Source organism: Oncorhynchus mykiss, chromosome 27, assembly GCF_013265735.2.
Source record: "Oncorhynchus mykiss isolate Arlee chromosome 27, USDA_OmykA_1.1, whole genome shotgun sequence".
In the NCBI taxonomy this organism is placed as follows: domain Eukaryota; kingdom Metazoa; phylum Chordata; class Actinopteri; order Salmoniformes; family Salmonidae; genus Oncorhynchus; species Oncorhynchus mykiss.
The window spans coordinates 9,168,511-9,186,797 of NC_048591.1; the positions used below are offsets into that span (position 1 = coordinate 9,168,511).

General features: G+C 41.7%; 1 protein-coding gene across 3 annotated transcripts in view; it reads right to left on the bottom strand.

The window, feature by feature from the left end:
- Positions 1-2,464: 2,464 nt before the first annotated feature.
- Positions 2,465-18,287, bottom strand: part of LOC110507473 (periaxin) — a 29,598-nt gene continuing 13,775 nt past the window's right edge. Inside the window, exons 3-8 of one of the 3 annotated variants that reach the window (XM_036964719.1) lie at positions 18,180-18,287; positions 16,991-17,113; positions 16,404-16,560; positions 15,738-15,931; positions 7,674-15,624; positions 2,465-7,565 (exon numbers count right to left, since the gene is read on the bottom strand). In XM_036964719.1, coding sequence (XP_036820614.1) covers positions 3,547-7,565; positions 7,674-15,624; positions 15,738-15,931; positions 16,404-16,560; positions 16,991-17,020 — 12,351 coding nt within the window. In that variant the 5' untranslated portion in view covers positions 17,021-17,113; positions 18,180-18,287 and the 3' untranslated portion in view covers positions 2,465-3,546. Of the gene's footprint in view, positions 15,625-15,725; positions 15,932-16,403; positions 16,561-16,990; positions 17,114-18,179 lie in introns of those variants that run through there. The other 2 variants (XM_021587479.2, XM_021587484.2) reach the window with 2 other exon arrangements.

Consider the following 18,287-nt stretch of genomic DNA (forward strand, 5'->3'; position numbering starts at 1 on the left):
CTAAATTAGCAAACCAAATGCCCAATTGTAGGGCATTTAGCACATTTAAATCAGTTAACTTAATAGTTATCATTTACCTTGCAAACATTTAGTTGTGAATTCCATACAGTAACTAGATCACCTGGCATGTACTGCACAACAGTGAGTGACTCACAAGGCTCCAGTCGCTCATTTTTGTGTGCTTGTTAACAAACACCACTTGACTGGGGACTGTAGGAAAGCTTCATAATGAAAAATTGTGACAGGTGAAGATATTTTCTTTACCTCCTAACGTATTGCAGAAGTTGACTGCAGATATTTACCTGACAGGTTTAAACGGTATTGACGGTATTGAAAAAAACATCCTGTGTCTATTTCCAAATACCCAGGGAAACGGTATACCACCCAACCCTAGACGTAAGTGTTTCCATTAGTATGTCTATGGATGACAAGCCATTGTGGAATCCGACCACAAACCCCAAACCCTCAATCACGAGGAAACTGCTAGCAGCAGCCCCACCAAGGCTACAGAGAATGATCCTTTAAGTACGACTTCATAATCATTCACAGTCCAAGCAAAGACATGCCTGTAGCATGCTTGTAGAAGTCTCTTACCTACAAGGACAGCAGCCCCAGTGAAGGCTTGGACATGTAGATGCACACTATGTACAGGAACTTACCTGTTAGTGACACAAAACTGAGGGAGATCCGAGCAGAAACAGAAAAGGACTTACAACTCACAAAGCTGAGGAAAGTCATACAGGATGGATGGCCTGAGAGGAAAAAATTCCCTCAGAGCATCTTACAGTTCTGGAACCATTTTGATGAACTGTCAGATCAATGGAATTGTTTTCAAGGGAGAGAAAATCATAATTCCTGCCACTCTCAGAGAAGAGATGTTGGTAAAGATCCATGCTGGACACATGGGCATGGAAAAGTGCAAACAGAGATCACGGGATATTTTGTTTTGGCCTGGAATGTGCAAACAAATAGAGGACATTGTTGGAAAATGCCCAACCTGCCTTCAATGACGTCCCTCAAACACCAAAGAGCCCATGATACCTCACCGTATCCCAGACAGACCCTGGCAGGTCGTGGCAACTGTCCTGTTTACCTGGAACAATGAGGACTTTGAACTCAACAATCTTCACAGCACCACATCCACAGCTGTGATCCACAAGCTGAAAGCAGCCTTTGCCAGGCATGGCATCGTAGAGACTTTAACATTTGACAATGACCCCTGTTACAAATTCACAGGAGTTTGAATCCTTCTCAAAAGCATGGACATTTTATGTACGATGCGTCTCTACGTCTCAAAGCCTTGCTGAGAAATCGGATTAGATTGCTAAGTCACTCATGGATAAAGCAATAGCAGACAAGAGAGACCCCTACCTCAGTCTTCTTGAGTACCACAACACTCCAGTTAACAAATTCAAGTCACCAGCCCAGCGTTGATGAGCAGCAGACTTTGCTTAATCCTTCCCAACACCAACCAGCAGCTACAGCCCGAGGTCGTCAGCACAGGAGGTTGGTAACACCTTAATTGGGGCGGACGGGCTCGTGGTAATGGCTGGAGCAGAACGAGTGGAATGATATCAAATAAATCAAACATATGGTTTCCGTGTGTTTGATGCCGTTTCATTCGTTCCATTCCAGACATTATTATGAGCCGTCCTCCCTTCAGCAGCCTCCACTGGGCGTCAGCTACAGTACAAGGAAGTGCATGCAAAATGTGCACAGAGACTGCAACAGAAAAGGGGTACTATGACAGGTCAGCAAGACCACTGCCACCACTGCACGATGGAGAGTCAATCAGAATCCAGGAGCATGGCTACTGGAAACCAGCAGTCGTCATCCAGCCTGCTGACACTGAACGGTCGGTCGTATCACGTCCGCTCCGCAGAAGGAGATGCGTTTTTTAAAGATCCTGTCATCCTGCATTTATTATTTTTATACAAAGTGTGCAAAACAAGACAGTTAGGGTTAGGTTTAGGGGAATGGTTAGGGGAAGGGTTCACTAACATACTAAGTAGTTGCAAAGTAGCTACTAAGTGGTAAGTAGTTGCAAAGTTGCTAAAATCCAAAAGTTGTTTTTCGGTTGCTACACGTTCATGTTACTCACTCCCTCATTTTTGAGTTAAGTAACCTTCTGTATTATTTAACCATACCAAATGTAACATATCATATTCATTTAAGTGTCCCGGATTTACGTTTACTATGTTACGTCTAGTCTATGAAACCAGGCTGGTGGAGAAGGACAATCTCATTTCAAGCAAGCACATTTCTATCCATGTTTACTCTCCTCAATTGAATTTGACGTTTTTCAAAAGGAGGCAAGAGAGGACTGAGGTGAGCAAATCTAATTGATAAAAGGCCTGTGACTATCGTGTGACAAGGCGTTGAAGTACGTTCAAATTGTCTGCTGTATTTGACAGGAGAGGGCGCTGTTGGCCTAGAAAGACAATAAAATGGAAGACAATACAACTTTTTTATTTTTCTTAGGAATATTAAGGTTTATTAATAATATGATCTCTTAACAACATTATTTATAATGCCACTTGATAACACTTTGCTTTGAAAACTGCATATTGTGAAGCCATATGCACTGAAAACATGCTAATCACAAAGGTATTTGTAAAAATGTCTCTATACATATAAATACTGTGTTATCTGGTCATGTTCTCTCCTTGTCATGTACCATTCTATATGATTATTTATATATGGTTATTTGCTCCAACAGATGTTAAATCTGGTTAATGAAAACTTGTAAACTTGTTTGACAGAGGATTGCTGAGACTCGTTCAATGCAGTTTAGCACACACATTAAATTTCTACTTTCTAACTCACCAAAAAAGAAAAGGAACAATAAACTGTCTCAATGGAGACATTGAGACATTGTTTTGCATTCATTTTGAAATATTTCAATTAAAGAGAGTACATGTTCTGTTTCTTTAAACCATTAACCTTAATATCAGATGATAGTTTCCTATTATTTTATCTTGATTCTCATAGAGAGTGTTGAAATGTATTGCACTGTAGAAGCCTTTAATTTCAATGTATGGTATCATTACAAAAATCTTAAAATATCAGAAAGAAAAAACAAGCTTAAGGAAGTAAATAATTAAACCACAAATCTCACACCATCCTCAAGCCTCAGATACATTAACACAAATCACTAATGTCCTTGTTACTATTCCTATCATCGGTAATATGAAAATAATGATGTTTTTGTATTTACATACAAATTGCCTTTGATAAATTGGTTTGTGTTCTTTGTCAGTCTAATTCTACAATCATGCCCAGGTAAATGTCGGTAAATAAAATGGGAAGGCATTGAAAAAAGACATTTCCTTTTGGAAATTAAAATGTGTGGTATTTTTGCCCCCCCCCCAAAAAATATATGAACAACAATACATAATTAATTGATATTCAGATTTAAACCAGTAAAACCATCAAATATGATAAAGACTAAAATAGAAGGGGAAAAAAACGTGGCGGAACAATCACAAAAACAGTCGTCACAACAGCACAGAGGAAAAATCTATTACTCTCACATCTCTTCAGACTTTAGTCATTACAATGGGATAGCGATGTGTGGGTTTGACCAGTTCTGGACTCTGTTACCGTATGTTTTGTTGTCTTTGTCACCACGGTTACTGTTCCCTTCTTTGTTGTAGTAACATTCTCCTCAGACACCTCGTGGGTGGAGAACCGCATGCTTGGCATCTGGAGCCGGAAGGTACCAGCAGTTTCATCTAAACCCTGGTACTGGAGCGAGGATCTGCTACCCTGGGGAGAACCTTCTGGTGTAATGTGGAGGATTCCTGTCGAATGGGGTTTCAGGTTGAATTTGGGGGCCTTGAACCAGGTTGACTGCTCTCCTTCTTCCATCTCCTTTTTGCTGCTCTCAGCCACTGCCTGCCCCCTAGACTTCCCTGGTACAAAACCAATGGAGACCATGGGCGTTTGGGATTCTGAACTATCCCGATCTAGCATTTCTGTCCTGGCCGATAAGGACACCACATTGTCTTGAGTTTCCTCCTCTCCTTTTGCTGTCTTCTTAAATCCTGGGAAGGACATTTTGCCTAATTTCACTTTCGTCCCCTTGGTTTCTCCGTCAGTTCCTGAGGACTCATTGACAAGCTTAGCACTCATTTCAAGGTCCTCTTCTCCACTGCCTATTATTGAATATGGCGAGGAGAACTCTATCTTTGGAAGCTTGAGCTTCCCTAACTTAACTTTATCCTCCTTGGATCCATTCTGGAATGTTGGATCTTTCTCACCATTGAGGCTGGAACTAGACCCCTCACCTTTTAGGGTTACATCAAATGAACCTGTTTTGCCTGGAGAGAAGGTAACTTTGGGCATTTTTAGCTTTGCTCCCTTTGACTTGTCATCTCCATCCACATCTCCTTCAATGCTCAAAGCAGCACTGTTTTCATTGGATTCTGACTTTCCAAACGATGGCTTCATTTTGATCTTTGGCAATTTGATTTTTGCCTCTCCAGACTCTACACTGGTGGACATAGTGGAGTGGTCTGTTTGGGGATTCACCAAAACAAATACAGCTTTTTTAACTTTGGGCATTTTAGGGCCTTCACACTCAACCTCTGGGTCCTTCAAATGTACTCTAGCTCCAGGTGAAGAAATAGCAGGTAAAGCCACCCCAAACTTGGGTATTTTCATTTTTTGTCTCGTACTTGTATCTGCCCCATGGTCCCCAGTTTGAGATGCTCCAATATCAAAGTCTGTATCTGGTATTTTGGGGGATTTGATTCCAAGATGAGGTAATGTGAATCCATTCTCGGTGCTGGCATCTGTGCCAGTGGACTCGGCAGGGCCTTGTTTACTCTTCAGCCCCACAGGCATTTGAAACTTGATACCACCTTTGTCTTCTTGTTGTCCGCTGTTGATCTGTGCTCCTCCTTGGCCTGCTACTGAAGGACCTGAGATCTCCACATTAGGGAGTTTGGATTTTGGCAATTTGGCACTAATCTCTGGACCATGAGGTTCACCCTCTTGGCTGGCTCCTTTGGATACTGAGAAGCCCACATCTGGGAGGAAGATGTTTGGCAACACAGAACCACCTGCCTCCGCATCTGCCTCCGCATCTGCCTCCGCATCTGCATCCACATCTGCACCTTTGCCAAGCTTTGTCCGATTAATCATAAATCTACCACTGACCCCTTCATTCTCTTTCTCAGTCTTCTTTGTGGCTGCATCTAATGCTTGATCTCCAGTGTTCTTCATTTTTGGCATTCCAATTTTGAATTTGGTGCCTTTGACTTTTGGCCCCTTAACTTTGGTACCAGAAGTTTTAAGGTCTAAGTCAGGCAACTCTATTATTTTTCTGTCTTTCTTTCCCTCAACTTTGTGGAAGCCTATATCCAGCTCCAGATCTCCTTTTGGGCACTCTATGTCTATTGTTGGCATTTTGATTTTCATCTTATGGTCTCCCTTTGAATGGGAACCAGTTTTGTCTGAACTCTTCTCATGAACCTCAGCTCCATGGTTGGGTTTTCCAACATTCATGTCCAAATCAAGGTCGGGAGTTGTAAACTTTGGTAAGCCAATCGAAGGCATTTGAATCTTTGCTGCTGCCTCAGCGTTGGGCTGTTTGACTTCAGCATTAATGTCAGCAGATTTTCCCTTTGGCAATGTAATATCTATCTTTGGCAGTTTGATTTCTGGCATCTTATATCTTCCACCCTCACCTTCAATTTCCAATTCAGGTGCATTAACATCTACACTTCTTCCTTTTGGAAGTGACATGTCTACCTTTGGCATTTTCACATGTGGCATCTCAAATTTTCCGCCTTCGACTTCCATTTCTGGTGCTGTAATTTCTCCAAACTTTCCTTTCGGAAAGGATATATCTACCTTTGGCATTTTGAATTTTCCTCCCTCTGCCTGAATTTCCATCTCTGGTTCTTTAATCTCTCCAGTTTTTCCTTTGGGAAGTGAAATATCAACATTTGGCATTTTCATATATGGTATCTTGAATTTTCCACCTCCTTCCATTTCCATTTCTGGTGCACTGATTTCTCCAGACTTTCCCTTCATAAGTGATAAGTCTACCTTTGGCATTCTCATATGTGGCATCTTGAATTGTCCTTCATTTCCCTCAATTTCCAAATTAGGTTCATTAACAACACCAGTTTTTCCTTTTGGAAGTGATATACCAATATTTGGCATTTTAATATGTGGCATCGTGAATTTTCCTCCCTCTCCATGAATTTCCATTTCTGGTCCTTCAATGTCTCCAGTTTTTCCTTTTGGAAGTGATATACCAATATTTGGTATTTTCATATGTGGCATCTTGAATTTCCCACCCTCTCCTTCAATGTCCATCTCTGGTCCTTCAATTTCTCCACCTTGTCCTTTAGGAAGTGATATATCAATGTTTGGTATTTTCATATGTGGCATCTTGAATTTTCCTCCATCTCCCTCAATTTCCAAATTAGGTTCAGTTTTTCCTTTGGTAAGTGATATATCAACATTTGGCATTTTCATATGTGGCATCTTGAATTTTCGTCCTTCCATTTCCATTTCTGGTGCACTGATGTCTCCAGACTTTCCCTTCAGAAGTGATAAGTCTACCTTTGGCATTTGAATTTGTGGCATCTTGAATTTTCCTCCCCCTCCATGAATTTCCATTTCTGGTCCTTCAATGTCTCCAGTTTTTCCTTTTGGAAGTGATATACCAATATTTGGTGTTGTCGTATGTGGCATCTTGAATTTTCCTCCCTCTCCACGAATTTCCATTTCTGGTCCTTCAAATTCTCCACATTTTCCTTTGGGAAGTGATATATCAATGTTTGGCATTTTCATATGTGGTATCTTGAATTTTCCTCCTCCTTCCATTTCCATTTCTGGTGCTCTAATTTCCCCAGATTTTACTTTTGGAAGTGATATATCAACATTTGGCATTTTCATATGTGGTATCTTGAATTTTCCTCCTCCTTCCATTTCCATTTCTGGTGCTCTAATTTCCCCAGATTTTACTTTTGGAAGTGATATATCAACATTTGGCATTTTCATATGTGGCATCTTAAATCTTCCACCCCCTCCTTCAATTTCCATCTCTGGTCCTTCAATTTCTACACTTTTTCCTTTTGGAAGTGATATATCAACATTTGGCATTTTCATATATGGTATCTTGAATTTTCCACCTCCTTCCATTTCCATTTCTGGTGCACTGATTTCTCCAGACTTTCCCTTCATAAGTGATAAGTCTACCTTTGGCATGTTCATATGTGGCATCTTGAATTTTCCTCCATTTCCCTCAATTTCCAAATTAGGTTCATGAACAACACCAACACCAGTTTTTCCTTTTGGAAGTGATATACCAATATTTGGCATTTTAATATGTGGCATCGTGAATTTTCCTCCCTCTCCATGAATTTCCATTTCTGGTCCTTCAATGTCTCCAGTTTTTCCTTTTGGAAGTGATATACCAATATTTGGTATTTTCATATGTGGCATCTTGAATTTCCCACCCTCTCCTTCAATGTCCATCTCTGGTCCTTCAATTTCTCCACCTTTTCCTTTGGGAAGTGATATATCAATGTTTGGCATTTTCATATGTGGCATCTTGAATTTCCCACCCTCTCCTTCAATGTCCATCTCTGGTCCTTCAATTTCTCCACCTTTTCCTTTGGGAAGTGATATATCAATGTTTGGCATTTTCATATGTGGCATCTTGAATTTTCCTCCTCCTTCCATTTCCATTTCTGGTGCACTAATTTCCCCAGATTTTCCTTTTGGAAGTGATATACCAATATTTGGTGTTGTCATATGTGGCATCTTAAATCTTCCACCCCCTCCTTCAATTTCCATCCCTGGTCCTTCAATTTCTACACTTTTTCCTTTTGGAAGTGATATATCAACATTTGGCATTTTCATATGTGGCATCTTGAATTTTCGTTCTTCCATTTCCATTTCTGGTGCACTGATGTCTCCAGACTTTCCCTTCAGAAGTGATAAGTCTACCTTTGGCATTTGCATTTGTGGCATCTTGAATTTTCTTCCCTCTCCATGAATTTCCATTTCTGGTCCTTCAATGTCTCCAGTTTTTCCTTTTGGAAGTGATATATCAATATTTGGCATTTTCATATGTGGCATCTTGAATTTTCTTCCTTGTCCCTCAATTTCCAAATTAGGTTCATTAATATCACCAGTTTTTCCTTTTGGAAGTGATATATCAACATTTGGCATTTTCATATGTGGCATCTTGAATTTTCCACCCCCTCCTTCAATTTCCATCCCTGGTCCTTCAATTTCTACACTTTTTCCTTTTGGAAGTGATATATCAACATTTGGCATTTTCATATGTGGCATCTTGAATTTTCCACCCCCTCCTTCAATTTCCATCCCTGGTCCTTCAATGTCTCCAGTTTTTCCTTTTGGAAGTGATATATCAATATTTGGCATTTTCATCTTGAATGTTCCTCCTTCTCCTTCCATTTCAATTTCTGGTGCACTGATGTCTCCAGACTTTTCCTTCGGAATTGATAAGTCTACCTTTGGTATTTTCATATGTGGCATCTTCAATTTTCCTCCCCCTCCCGGAATTTCCATGTCTGGTCCTTCAATCCCTCCACTTCTTCCTTTGGGAAGTGATATAGCAATATTTGGCATTTTCATATGTGGCATCTTGAATTTCCCACCTTCTCCTTCCATTTCTGGTGCACTGATGTCTCCATGGTTTCCCTTCGGAAGTGAAAAGTCTACCTTTGGCATTTTCATATGTGGCATTTTGAAATTTCCGCCCCCTCCTTCAATTTCCATCTTTGGCGCTTCAATCCCTCCACTTATTCCCTTGGAAAGTGATATATCAAAATTTGGCATTTCCATATGTGGCTTCTTGAATTTTCCACATTCTCCTTCAATTTCCACCGTGGATACATCAATTTCTCCATGTTTTACTTTTGGAAGTGATATGTCTACCTTTGGCATTTTAATGCCAGGCATCTTGAATTTTCCACCCCCTCCCTCAAGTTTCACTTTGGATGCATCAATGTCACCAGTTTTTCCTATAGGACGTGATAAATCTATATCAGGCATTTTGATGTTTGCCATTTTAAATTTGCCTCCCTCCCCGTCAATGTTTGTTTCATGCTTGACTTTAGGCAGAGTTACATCAAGATCAATATGGGGGGCTGATACATCAATAGTTGGCATTTTAGGGATTTTCAGGTTTCCTTCATAACCACTGATGTCAGCCTCAGATACATCTGGGATTAACATTTCTTGCTCAGATGTCTTGGCAGCTGGCAAGGATATCTCCACTGATGGCATTTTAACCTTTCCTTTAGCTTCTAGTTCAGCACTTTGCCCACTCCTGTCAAAGTCTGTCTCCTTTGAGCCAAACCCTGGCATGGAGAACTTGGGCATTTTGATTGTAACATCAGGTGCATGAAAGCCAGCTTTCCCTTCCATTCCACTATCCAATGAGGCATCTATCTCTCCCTCTGGTAGTTTACCTTTAGGGGATGACTTCTTAAACTTTGGGAATTTTAGTCTATATTTTCTATTTGTTTTGTCTGCTGGATTTTCTACACTGATCCCTGGCGTTGGAATGTCAACTTTCCCCTTTTCTGTCTTGATTTCCACATCAGGGCTGGCTATTGACACATCTTTCTTAGATATTCCAAAAGTTGGCATTTTCATTTTGGGCTTCCTTAGTTTACCTTTTATTTTTCCATCTCCGCCTATTTCCACTGATGCTGGTCTGCCCTCACCATCCACTCGTGGGGGGCTAACATCAACATTGTCCTCTGTGCCATATCCTTCTAGGTTTACATTTCCACTAGACTTTCTACCAAATTTAGGGAGAGAAAATCTTGGCATTTTGAGAGAGACATCTGGCATGTCAAAACTTGACCCAGAGGATGGCCTACCACCCTCTGCTTTTAGTAGCTCCATCTCTTCCCTATCATCTCCTTTAGCTTTTGACAACCCAAAGTCTAAGTCAACCTTCGGTGCAGATATGTCTACCGTTGGCAGTTTAACAGTTGGTAACTTGACTCCACTCCTACCCTCTGCTTCAATTTTGGGCATTTCAAACTTCCCACCTTTGACTTCAAGGCCTTCTTTGACATCACCCTCTGGGTGCTTCATCTTTGGTAGTGATACATCAAACTTGGGCATTTGAAACTTTCCTCCTTTACCAGAATGTCCTTCTATGTCAGTTTCTCCCTCTGCTTTTCCTTTTGGGAGTGGAATATCAATCTTTGGCATTTCAAACTTTCCACCTTTGGCTTCAAGGCCTTCTAACTTAACTTCACCCTCAGGCAACTTCATTTTTGGAAGAGAAATGTCAAGTGAGGGCATGTGAAACTTTCTCCCTTTACCACCATGCCCCTCAACCTCAATATCACTTTCTGCCTTCACCTCTGGAAGAGAAATGTCAATATTAGGCATATGTACTTTACTGCCTTTCACTTCTGGACCCTCTAATTTAATGTCACCATCTTTTGACTTCATGTTTGGTAAGGACATGTCGAATGAGGGCATGTGAAACTTTCCTTTTTTCTCAGAATGTCCTTCAATGTCTATTTCCCCTTCTGTTTTTCCTTTTGGAAGTGAAATATCAATCTTTGGCATTTCAATCTTTCCCCCTTTGGCTTTTGGACCTTCTACTTTGACTTCACCTTCAGGCAACTTCATTTTTGGAAGGGAAATGTCAATTGAGGGCATGTGAAACTTCCCCCTTTTGCCACCATGCCCCTCAACCTCAATATCTCTTTCAGTTTTCCCTTTGGGAGGAGATATATCAATGTTAGGCATATGTATTTTACTGCCTTTGCCTTCCAGTCCCTCTAGTTTGATGCCACCCTCTGGGAGCTTCATTTTTGGTAGCGATACATCAAACTTGGGCGTATGAAACTTTCCTCCTTTTCCAGAATGTCCTTCTATGTCAGTTTCTCCCTCTGCTTTTCCTTTTGGAAGTGAAATATCAATTGTTGGAATTTCAAACTTTCCACCTTTGGCTTTGGGACCTTCTACTTTGACTTCACCCTCAGGTAACTTCATTTTTGGAAGAGAAATGTCAAGTGAGGGCATGTGAAACTTTCTCCCTTTACCACCATGCCCCTCAACCTCAATATCACTTTCTGCCTTCACCTCTGGAAGAGAAATGTCAATATTAGTCATATGTATTTTACTGCCTTTCACTTCTGGACCCTCTAATTTAATGTCACCATCTTTTGACTTCATTTTTGGTAAGGACATGTCGAATGAGGGCATGTGAAACTTTCCTTTTTTCTCAGAATGTCCTTCAATGTCTATTTCCCTTTCTGTTTTTCCTTTTGGAAGTGAAATATCAATCTTTGGCATTTCAAACTTTCCACCTTTCACCTCAGGGCCTTCTAGGCTGACTTCCGCTTCTGGTGTCTTCATTTTTGGAAGTGATATATCCAATGCTGGCATTTGGAACTTGCCTCCTATTCCAGAATGTCCTTCAGTGTCAATCTCACCCTTTCTCTTGGGAAGGGAAGAGTCCATTTTTGGCATATGAAACTTTTCTCCTTTGAGGTCTGGTCTTTCGAAACTGACATCTGGTTCTGGTGACTTTATTTTTGGAAGGGAAACGTTGAATGTTGGCATATGAAATCGTCCTCCTTTACCAGAATGTCCTTCAATGTCAATTTCCCCCTCCATTTTTCCTTTGGGTGGTAAAATATCAGTCGATGGCATTTCAATCTTTCCCCCTTTGGCTTTAGGGCCTTCTACTTTGACTTCACCTTCAGGCAATTTCATTTTTGGAAGGGAAATGTCAATTGAGGGCATGTGAAACTTCCCCCCTTTGCCACCATGCCCCTCAACCTCAATATCTCTTTCAGTTTTCCCTTCAGGAAGAGAAATATCAATGTTAGGCATATGTATTTTACTGCCTTTGCCTTCCAGTCCCTCTAGTTTGATGCCACCCTCTGGGAGCTTCATTTTTGGTAGCGATACATCAAACTTGGGCGTATGAAACTTTCCTCCTTTACCAGAATGTCCTTCTATGTCAGTTTCTCCCTCTGCTTTTCCTTTTGGAAGTGAAATATCAATTGTTGGAATTTCAAACTTTCCACCTTTGGCTTCGGGACCTTCTACTTTGACTTCACCCTCAGGTAACTTCATTTTTGGAAGAGAAATGTCAAGTGAGGGCATGTGAAACTTTCTCCCTTTACCACCATGCCCCTCAACCTCAATATCACTTTCTGCCTTCACCTCTGGAAGAGAAATGTCAATATTAGGCATATGTATTTTACTGCCTATCACTTCTGGACCCTCTAATTTAATGTCACCATCTTTTGACTTCATTTTTGGTAAGGACATGTCGAATGAGGGCATGTGAAACTTTCCTTTTTTCTCAGAATGTCCTTCAATGTCTATTTCCCTATCTGTTTTTCCTTTTGGAAGTGAAATATCAATCTTTGGCATTTCAATCTTTCCCCCTTTGGCTTTTAGACCTTCTACTTTGACTTCACCTTCAGGCAACTTCATTTTTGGAAGAGAAATGTCAATTGAGGGCATGTGAAACTTCCCACCTTTGCCACCATGCCCCTCAACCTCAATATCTCTTTCAGTTTTCCCTTCAGGAAGAGAAATATCAATGTTAGGCATACGTATTTTACTGCCTTTGCCTTCCGGTCCCTCTAGTTTGATGTCCCCCTCTGGAAGCTTCATTTTTGGTAGCGATACATCAAACTTGGTCATTTGGAACTTGCCTCCTTTTCCAGAATGTCCTTCAGTTTCAATCTCACCCTTTCCCTTGGGAAGGGAATAGTCCATTGTGGGCATATGAAGTTTCCCTCCTTTGACACTCGGTCCTTCTAAACTGACATATTCTTCTAGTGACTTCCTTTTTGGAAGGGAAACGTTAAATGTAGGCATATGAAATCGTCCTCCTTTTCCAGAATGTTCTTCAATGTCAATTTCTCCCTCCATGTTTCCTTTGGGAAGTGAAATATCAGTCGATGGCATTTCAATCTTTCCCCCTTTGGCTTCGGGGCCTTCTACTTTGACTTCACCTTCAGGCAACTTCATTTTTGGAAGGGAAATGTCAACCGAGGGCATGTGAAACTTGTCCCCTTTGATTGCATGTTCCTTAGCTTCTCCTTCCATTTTTCCTTTTGGAAGAGAAATGTTCATCGTTGGCATATTAATGATCCCCCCTTTGACTTCAGGGCCTTCTAGGCTGACTTCACCATCTGGTGTCTTCATTTTTGGAAGTGATATATCAAATGCTGGCATTTGGAACTTGCCTCCTTTTCCAGAATGTTCTTCTGTGTCAATTTCTCCCTTTCCTTTTGGAAGGGAAAGGTCAATTGTTGGCACATGAAACTTTCCTCCTTTGAGGTCTGGTCCTTCTAAAAGGATATCTGCTTCTGGTGACTTCATTTTTGGAAGGGAAATGTCAGAATCTCCTTCAACTTTGATGTCACCTTCCGCTTTTACTTTTGGTAGTGAAATGTCAATTTTAGGCATATGAAACTTCCCTCCTTTGACTTCAGGTCCCTCTGTGTTGACCTTACCCTCTGGTGACTTAAATTTTGGGAAAGAAATGCCAAATTTGGGCATCTTAAACTTTCCCCCTTTACTGACATGGCCTTCAACGTTAACTTCTCCCGCTGTTTTGCCTTTTGGAAGGGACATATCGATATTTGTTATCTCAACCTTTCCCCCTTTGATTTCAGGGCCTTTTACTTTCGCTTTACCCTCTGGGAACTTCACTGTCGGAGGAGAAATATCAAGCGAAGGCATGTGAAACTTTCTGCCTTTAGATGCTTCTCCTTCTACACTGATGTCAACTTCTGTTTTTCCTGTTGGAAGTGAACAATCTATAGTGGGCATATGAAATGTGATGCCTTTCACATCAGATCCTTCTATTTTCATGTCACCCTCTGCTGACTTTATTTTTGGAAGTGAGACATCAAATGATGACATTTCAATCTTCCCTCTTTTTTCTGACTTTCCCTCAATGTCAAATTTGCTTTTTCCTTTGGGAAGTGAAATGTCTACTTGTGGCATGTGGAACTTTCCTCCTTTTACATCAGGCCCTTCTACATCGACTTCTGTTCCTGACGACCTCATTCTTGGAGGAGGAATGCCAATTGTGGGCGTTTTGAGCATTCCTTTTTTTCCTACATTTGAATCAATATTGACTTCACCCTCTGCTTTTCCTCTGGCAAGGGAAATATCAAGTGTGGGCATTTCTAACTTTCCCCCTTTCAATTCAGGCCCCTCGAAACTAGCATTGCCCAACATTTTAGAAAGAGAAACGTCACACGAGGGCATTTTGAACTTGCCTCCTTTTCCAGAATGTCCCTCAATGTTCATTTCCCCCTCTGTTTTTCCTTCAGGGAGAGATATGTCAGCATAGGGCATTTGAATTTTGCCACCCTTCACTTCAGGTCCTTCTACATTCATTTCTCTGTCTGATGACTTCATTTTTGGTAGAGAATTGTCAAATGTGGGCATCTGAAATGTACCTCCTTTTCCTAAATATCCTTCAATGTCCACCTCACCTCCCGCTTTACCTTTCGGGCGTAAAAGGTCAACTTTTGGCATGTTGAACTCTCCTTTGACTTCAGGCCCCTCTATATTCATGTCCTCCTCTGAAGACTTGAATTTTGGAAGAGAAACATCGAAAGTTGGCGTTTTGAACTTGCCTCCCTTTCCAATGTGTCCTTCCACATCAACATTTGCTTCTCCTGATGTCATCTTTGGCAGTGAAATGTCAACAGCTGGTAGGCTTATTTTTCCACCCTTTTCTGGACCTTCAATATCCATATCAGATGATCCAATCTTTGGTAGTGAGATGTCAGTTTTTGGCATGGATATATTTGGCCCTTTAAAAAAGGGTCCCTCTATCTCGTCTGGCACTCTACTCCGGGTGTCCAGCTGCAGATCGATGTTGGGTGCAGAGATGTCAATAGCTGCCATTTTAATGCCAGACAGGCCTGTTGACCCTTCAACTCCTTCAGCTAAACCTTTTGCTTTTATCTCACCGTCAATTTCATCAGAGGGTCGGGCTGAGGGGAGTCCTAGTGAAAGCTCTACCTCTCGGTGCATAAACTTTGACCCCTCCTTGACTTTCACTTCTGGTTTCTGTAGGTTGACTTCCTTGTTTCCAGATGGCGAACTGAATTCCACTGAGGGTGGTGCGAATTTTACATCTGGAGGTTTCAGCTCCAGAGACCCTTCAGACAAGGCAGTGTCCGATGTTGTCTTTTTTGTTTTAGGGAAATGAATTCCGAACCTGTGGCCCTTTCCTTTGACTTTGACCTTAGCTCCAGGCACGTCTGGCAGGGAGACGTCAGCCTGTCCCTCTGGTTGCGTCATGTCAACTTCCCCTGTAGCCACCTCAGCACCCTTTGCGTTCATCCTGGGACACCTTATCATCCTCTTCTTCCTGCCAGTGGCGACCACTCCTCCATGCTGCTCAGTTCCCTCTGCCTTCCCATCCTTCCTCAGCTTGAACTTGGGGAAGGCAAACTCCACGTCGACAGGGTTGAGCTCCACTTTGGAAGGCAATCCCTCCATCTCCAACTCTGCTCCAGTGCTCCCTTTCTTGTTTTCCTTCAGCCTTTTCAATCCAAAACGTCCTCCCCTCTTTTTCTTCGCTTTGAAAGGTTTGATGCTCTTGACACTCTGCAACAGACATGCAAGTATGAGTTAGGTGGACATGAACCTGATGAATCTGGAATGACCAGTTCTATATCTCAATGCCAAATTGGCAATTACAAATACGATCATAGCCGTACCATTTTCTGCATCTTGGTTTTGGGTCCTTTCAGTTCCAAGCTGGTGGTGCCAGGGTGCAAGGTGACATCAGCGCCGGCGATGGTCCTCTTCAGGAAAAAGGAGACTTTATAAGGCTCTGCACACTGCAAGATCTTCAGGGCATCCTCATACTTCACGTTGTCAAAGTAGACTCTTGCACTGAGCAACTGATCTCCTGCAAGGAAACCAATCATCAGCCAGACAAAAGTTAATGTGCACACAGCACAAATGAGATAAAGAGAACAGGGGGAAACATGGAAGTCTTACAGTTGTGGTTTGCTTTTGACAATCTAAGGAAGGATGTGAAAGGGCATGGCATTTTGATGTTTACATTTTATACACACAAGATGATGTACCGTTTGCACGTCAGAACAGGTGATTGATCAATGACATTACTTGCAATAAATGACACACTACACTTAATGGGAGTTACACAAGGAAGGGATACAGATGGGGAGAAACAAGATGATTTCCACATTGCATTTTTTTCAGTTATTTCTAAGTATGGAATTAATTTTTGTTTGAATAGTTTACTGTTTAACATTCTCATTTCTATTTCTATCTGTTAAACTAGTCCATAACTAATTTACCTCAGCTGTGTCTCATGGCTTTATATTCATGCGACTCTAATCTCCCCGTCCAGTTACCTTGCTGGAGGCTAAGATGCTTTGCTGCAGTGGAGTCTTTAAGGACATCCTTAATGAAGAGGCCTCGCTCCCCTCCACCTGTGACACTGTAGCCACTGGCTCCAGCCTCAGCCTCTGTCTCTACCACAACCTCCACCTCCTCAGATGCAGTCTCCTCCTGTACAGACACACCAGAGGAGAGCGTTTCCTCACAAAGTCCATTGTCATGTTGTGTTGCTACCATGCTGTTTTCATGTGTTGCTGCCATGCTTTGTTGTCTCGGGTCTCTCTTTATGTAGTGTTGTGGTATCTCTCTTGTCGTGATGTGTGTTTTGTCCTATATTTTTATTTTATTTTTAATTTTTAATGCCAGTCCCCGTCCCCACAGGAGGCCCTTTGCCTTCCGGTTGGGCGTCATTGTAAATAAGAATTAGATTTTAACTGACTTGCCTCGTTAAATAAAGGTTCAATTCAAATAAATAATAATAAATACAATGAAGGTCTCGTCTTCAGATGTGAACAGTAGAATGGCATGCGATTCTGAGTGTTTTCTAGGCCTGTGTAAATGTTACTGTTTCATGAGTATTAGTGGTTTCTTGGCTCTTTACCACTGCTTGGACCTCTGTTGAGGAATCCATCTCTGCTTGGGCCAAACGAGACGACTCTTTCAGGTGACTTCTCTTCAGACTCAGCACCTGCTTCAGCTCTGCATGCAGTTTCTCTTTCTGAACCTAAAAAGAAGGACACATTGTGTCTGTGTTCATGGCTCAGTTGATTGGACCATGATAGTAACAATAATAGATACTTTATGGGTTCAAATCCTGCATGGGCCACATACAATATAGGTTATTGTGTGTTAACTGTAAGATACAAGTATTTGGCAAGTAAATGACTTTGTAAGCATAGGGGATTGAAACCCAATGAGCTTGGTGTGTGTGTATATATGTGTGTGCTTGCGCTAACTGAATTAGCCAATGAACGCTTTGGGATATGGAGAGAAAATACCTATTAGGGATTGACAGAATACCTTCATTATAGCCACACTCTTGAGATTAGAGACATTATTTCTCTCATCACATGGACATACTCCATAAGCTCTGTGTTAGCTGCAGCCCTGACCCCAACCTCACTGACTGAAGTACAGTGACACAATCAAAACCTGCTGAGGTCATTCCATTCCCCCGGCCGCTTCTGTCAACATAAACAACCATTCATTTAGCCAAGCTCAGCAGAGATACCACATCTTCATACAGCAGGTGGCAGGGCACAGTGGCAACAACAATTGACCTGTTGTGTTAGCACACCTCAAAAATATGCTGGGGGGCTAGAGGATATGTCTGAAATGGTTCAAACATTTTTTTTTATAGGATATACGAGTGACGTGAAAATATTATATACCAGTAAGTGCATGTCCATAAACACACAATATATTGTTTTGCTTTCCTTATTTATATTTAGACCCCCTCCCATGTACCTAATTCCGAGTATCAGCTCCTCCTCTCAGACGCTATAGGATCCCTACATGTAAGCTGAACAGGTCTAAGCCCTCCTTCATTCCCATGTCTATCTTAAAATGAGCTGGGTTAGTACGCCACGGACAGAATGTGAGGGTAATGTGCAATATGTATTATGTATGTGAAGTGTACAGCGTGCACGAAAGGGGTAACAGGCAATGTATGCATTATGCTGTGTCTATTTTGTGTGTGTGTCTAAGACCATTTTCTTGGCTCTTTTTCTTTCCTATCCCATCCTTCCAGGGCTTGAGTGTGTTAGGATATCCAAACAGTCTCCACTTACCACTCTCTCCGGGCTCTCCTGGTCCTCTGGGGAGGCACTGTGGTGAGGGTTGGCGTGGGGGGAGGTGGGAGGCCTGTCCGAAGGGGGAGACCGCCTTTTGTCTTTTAC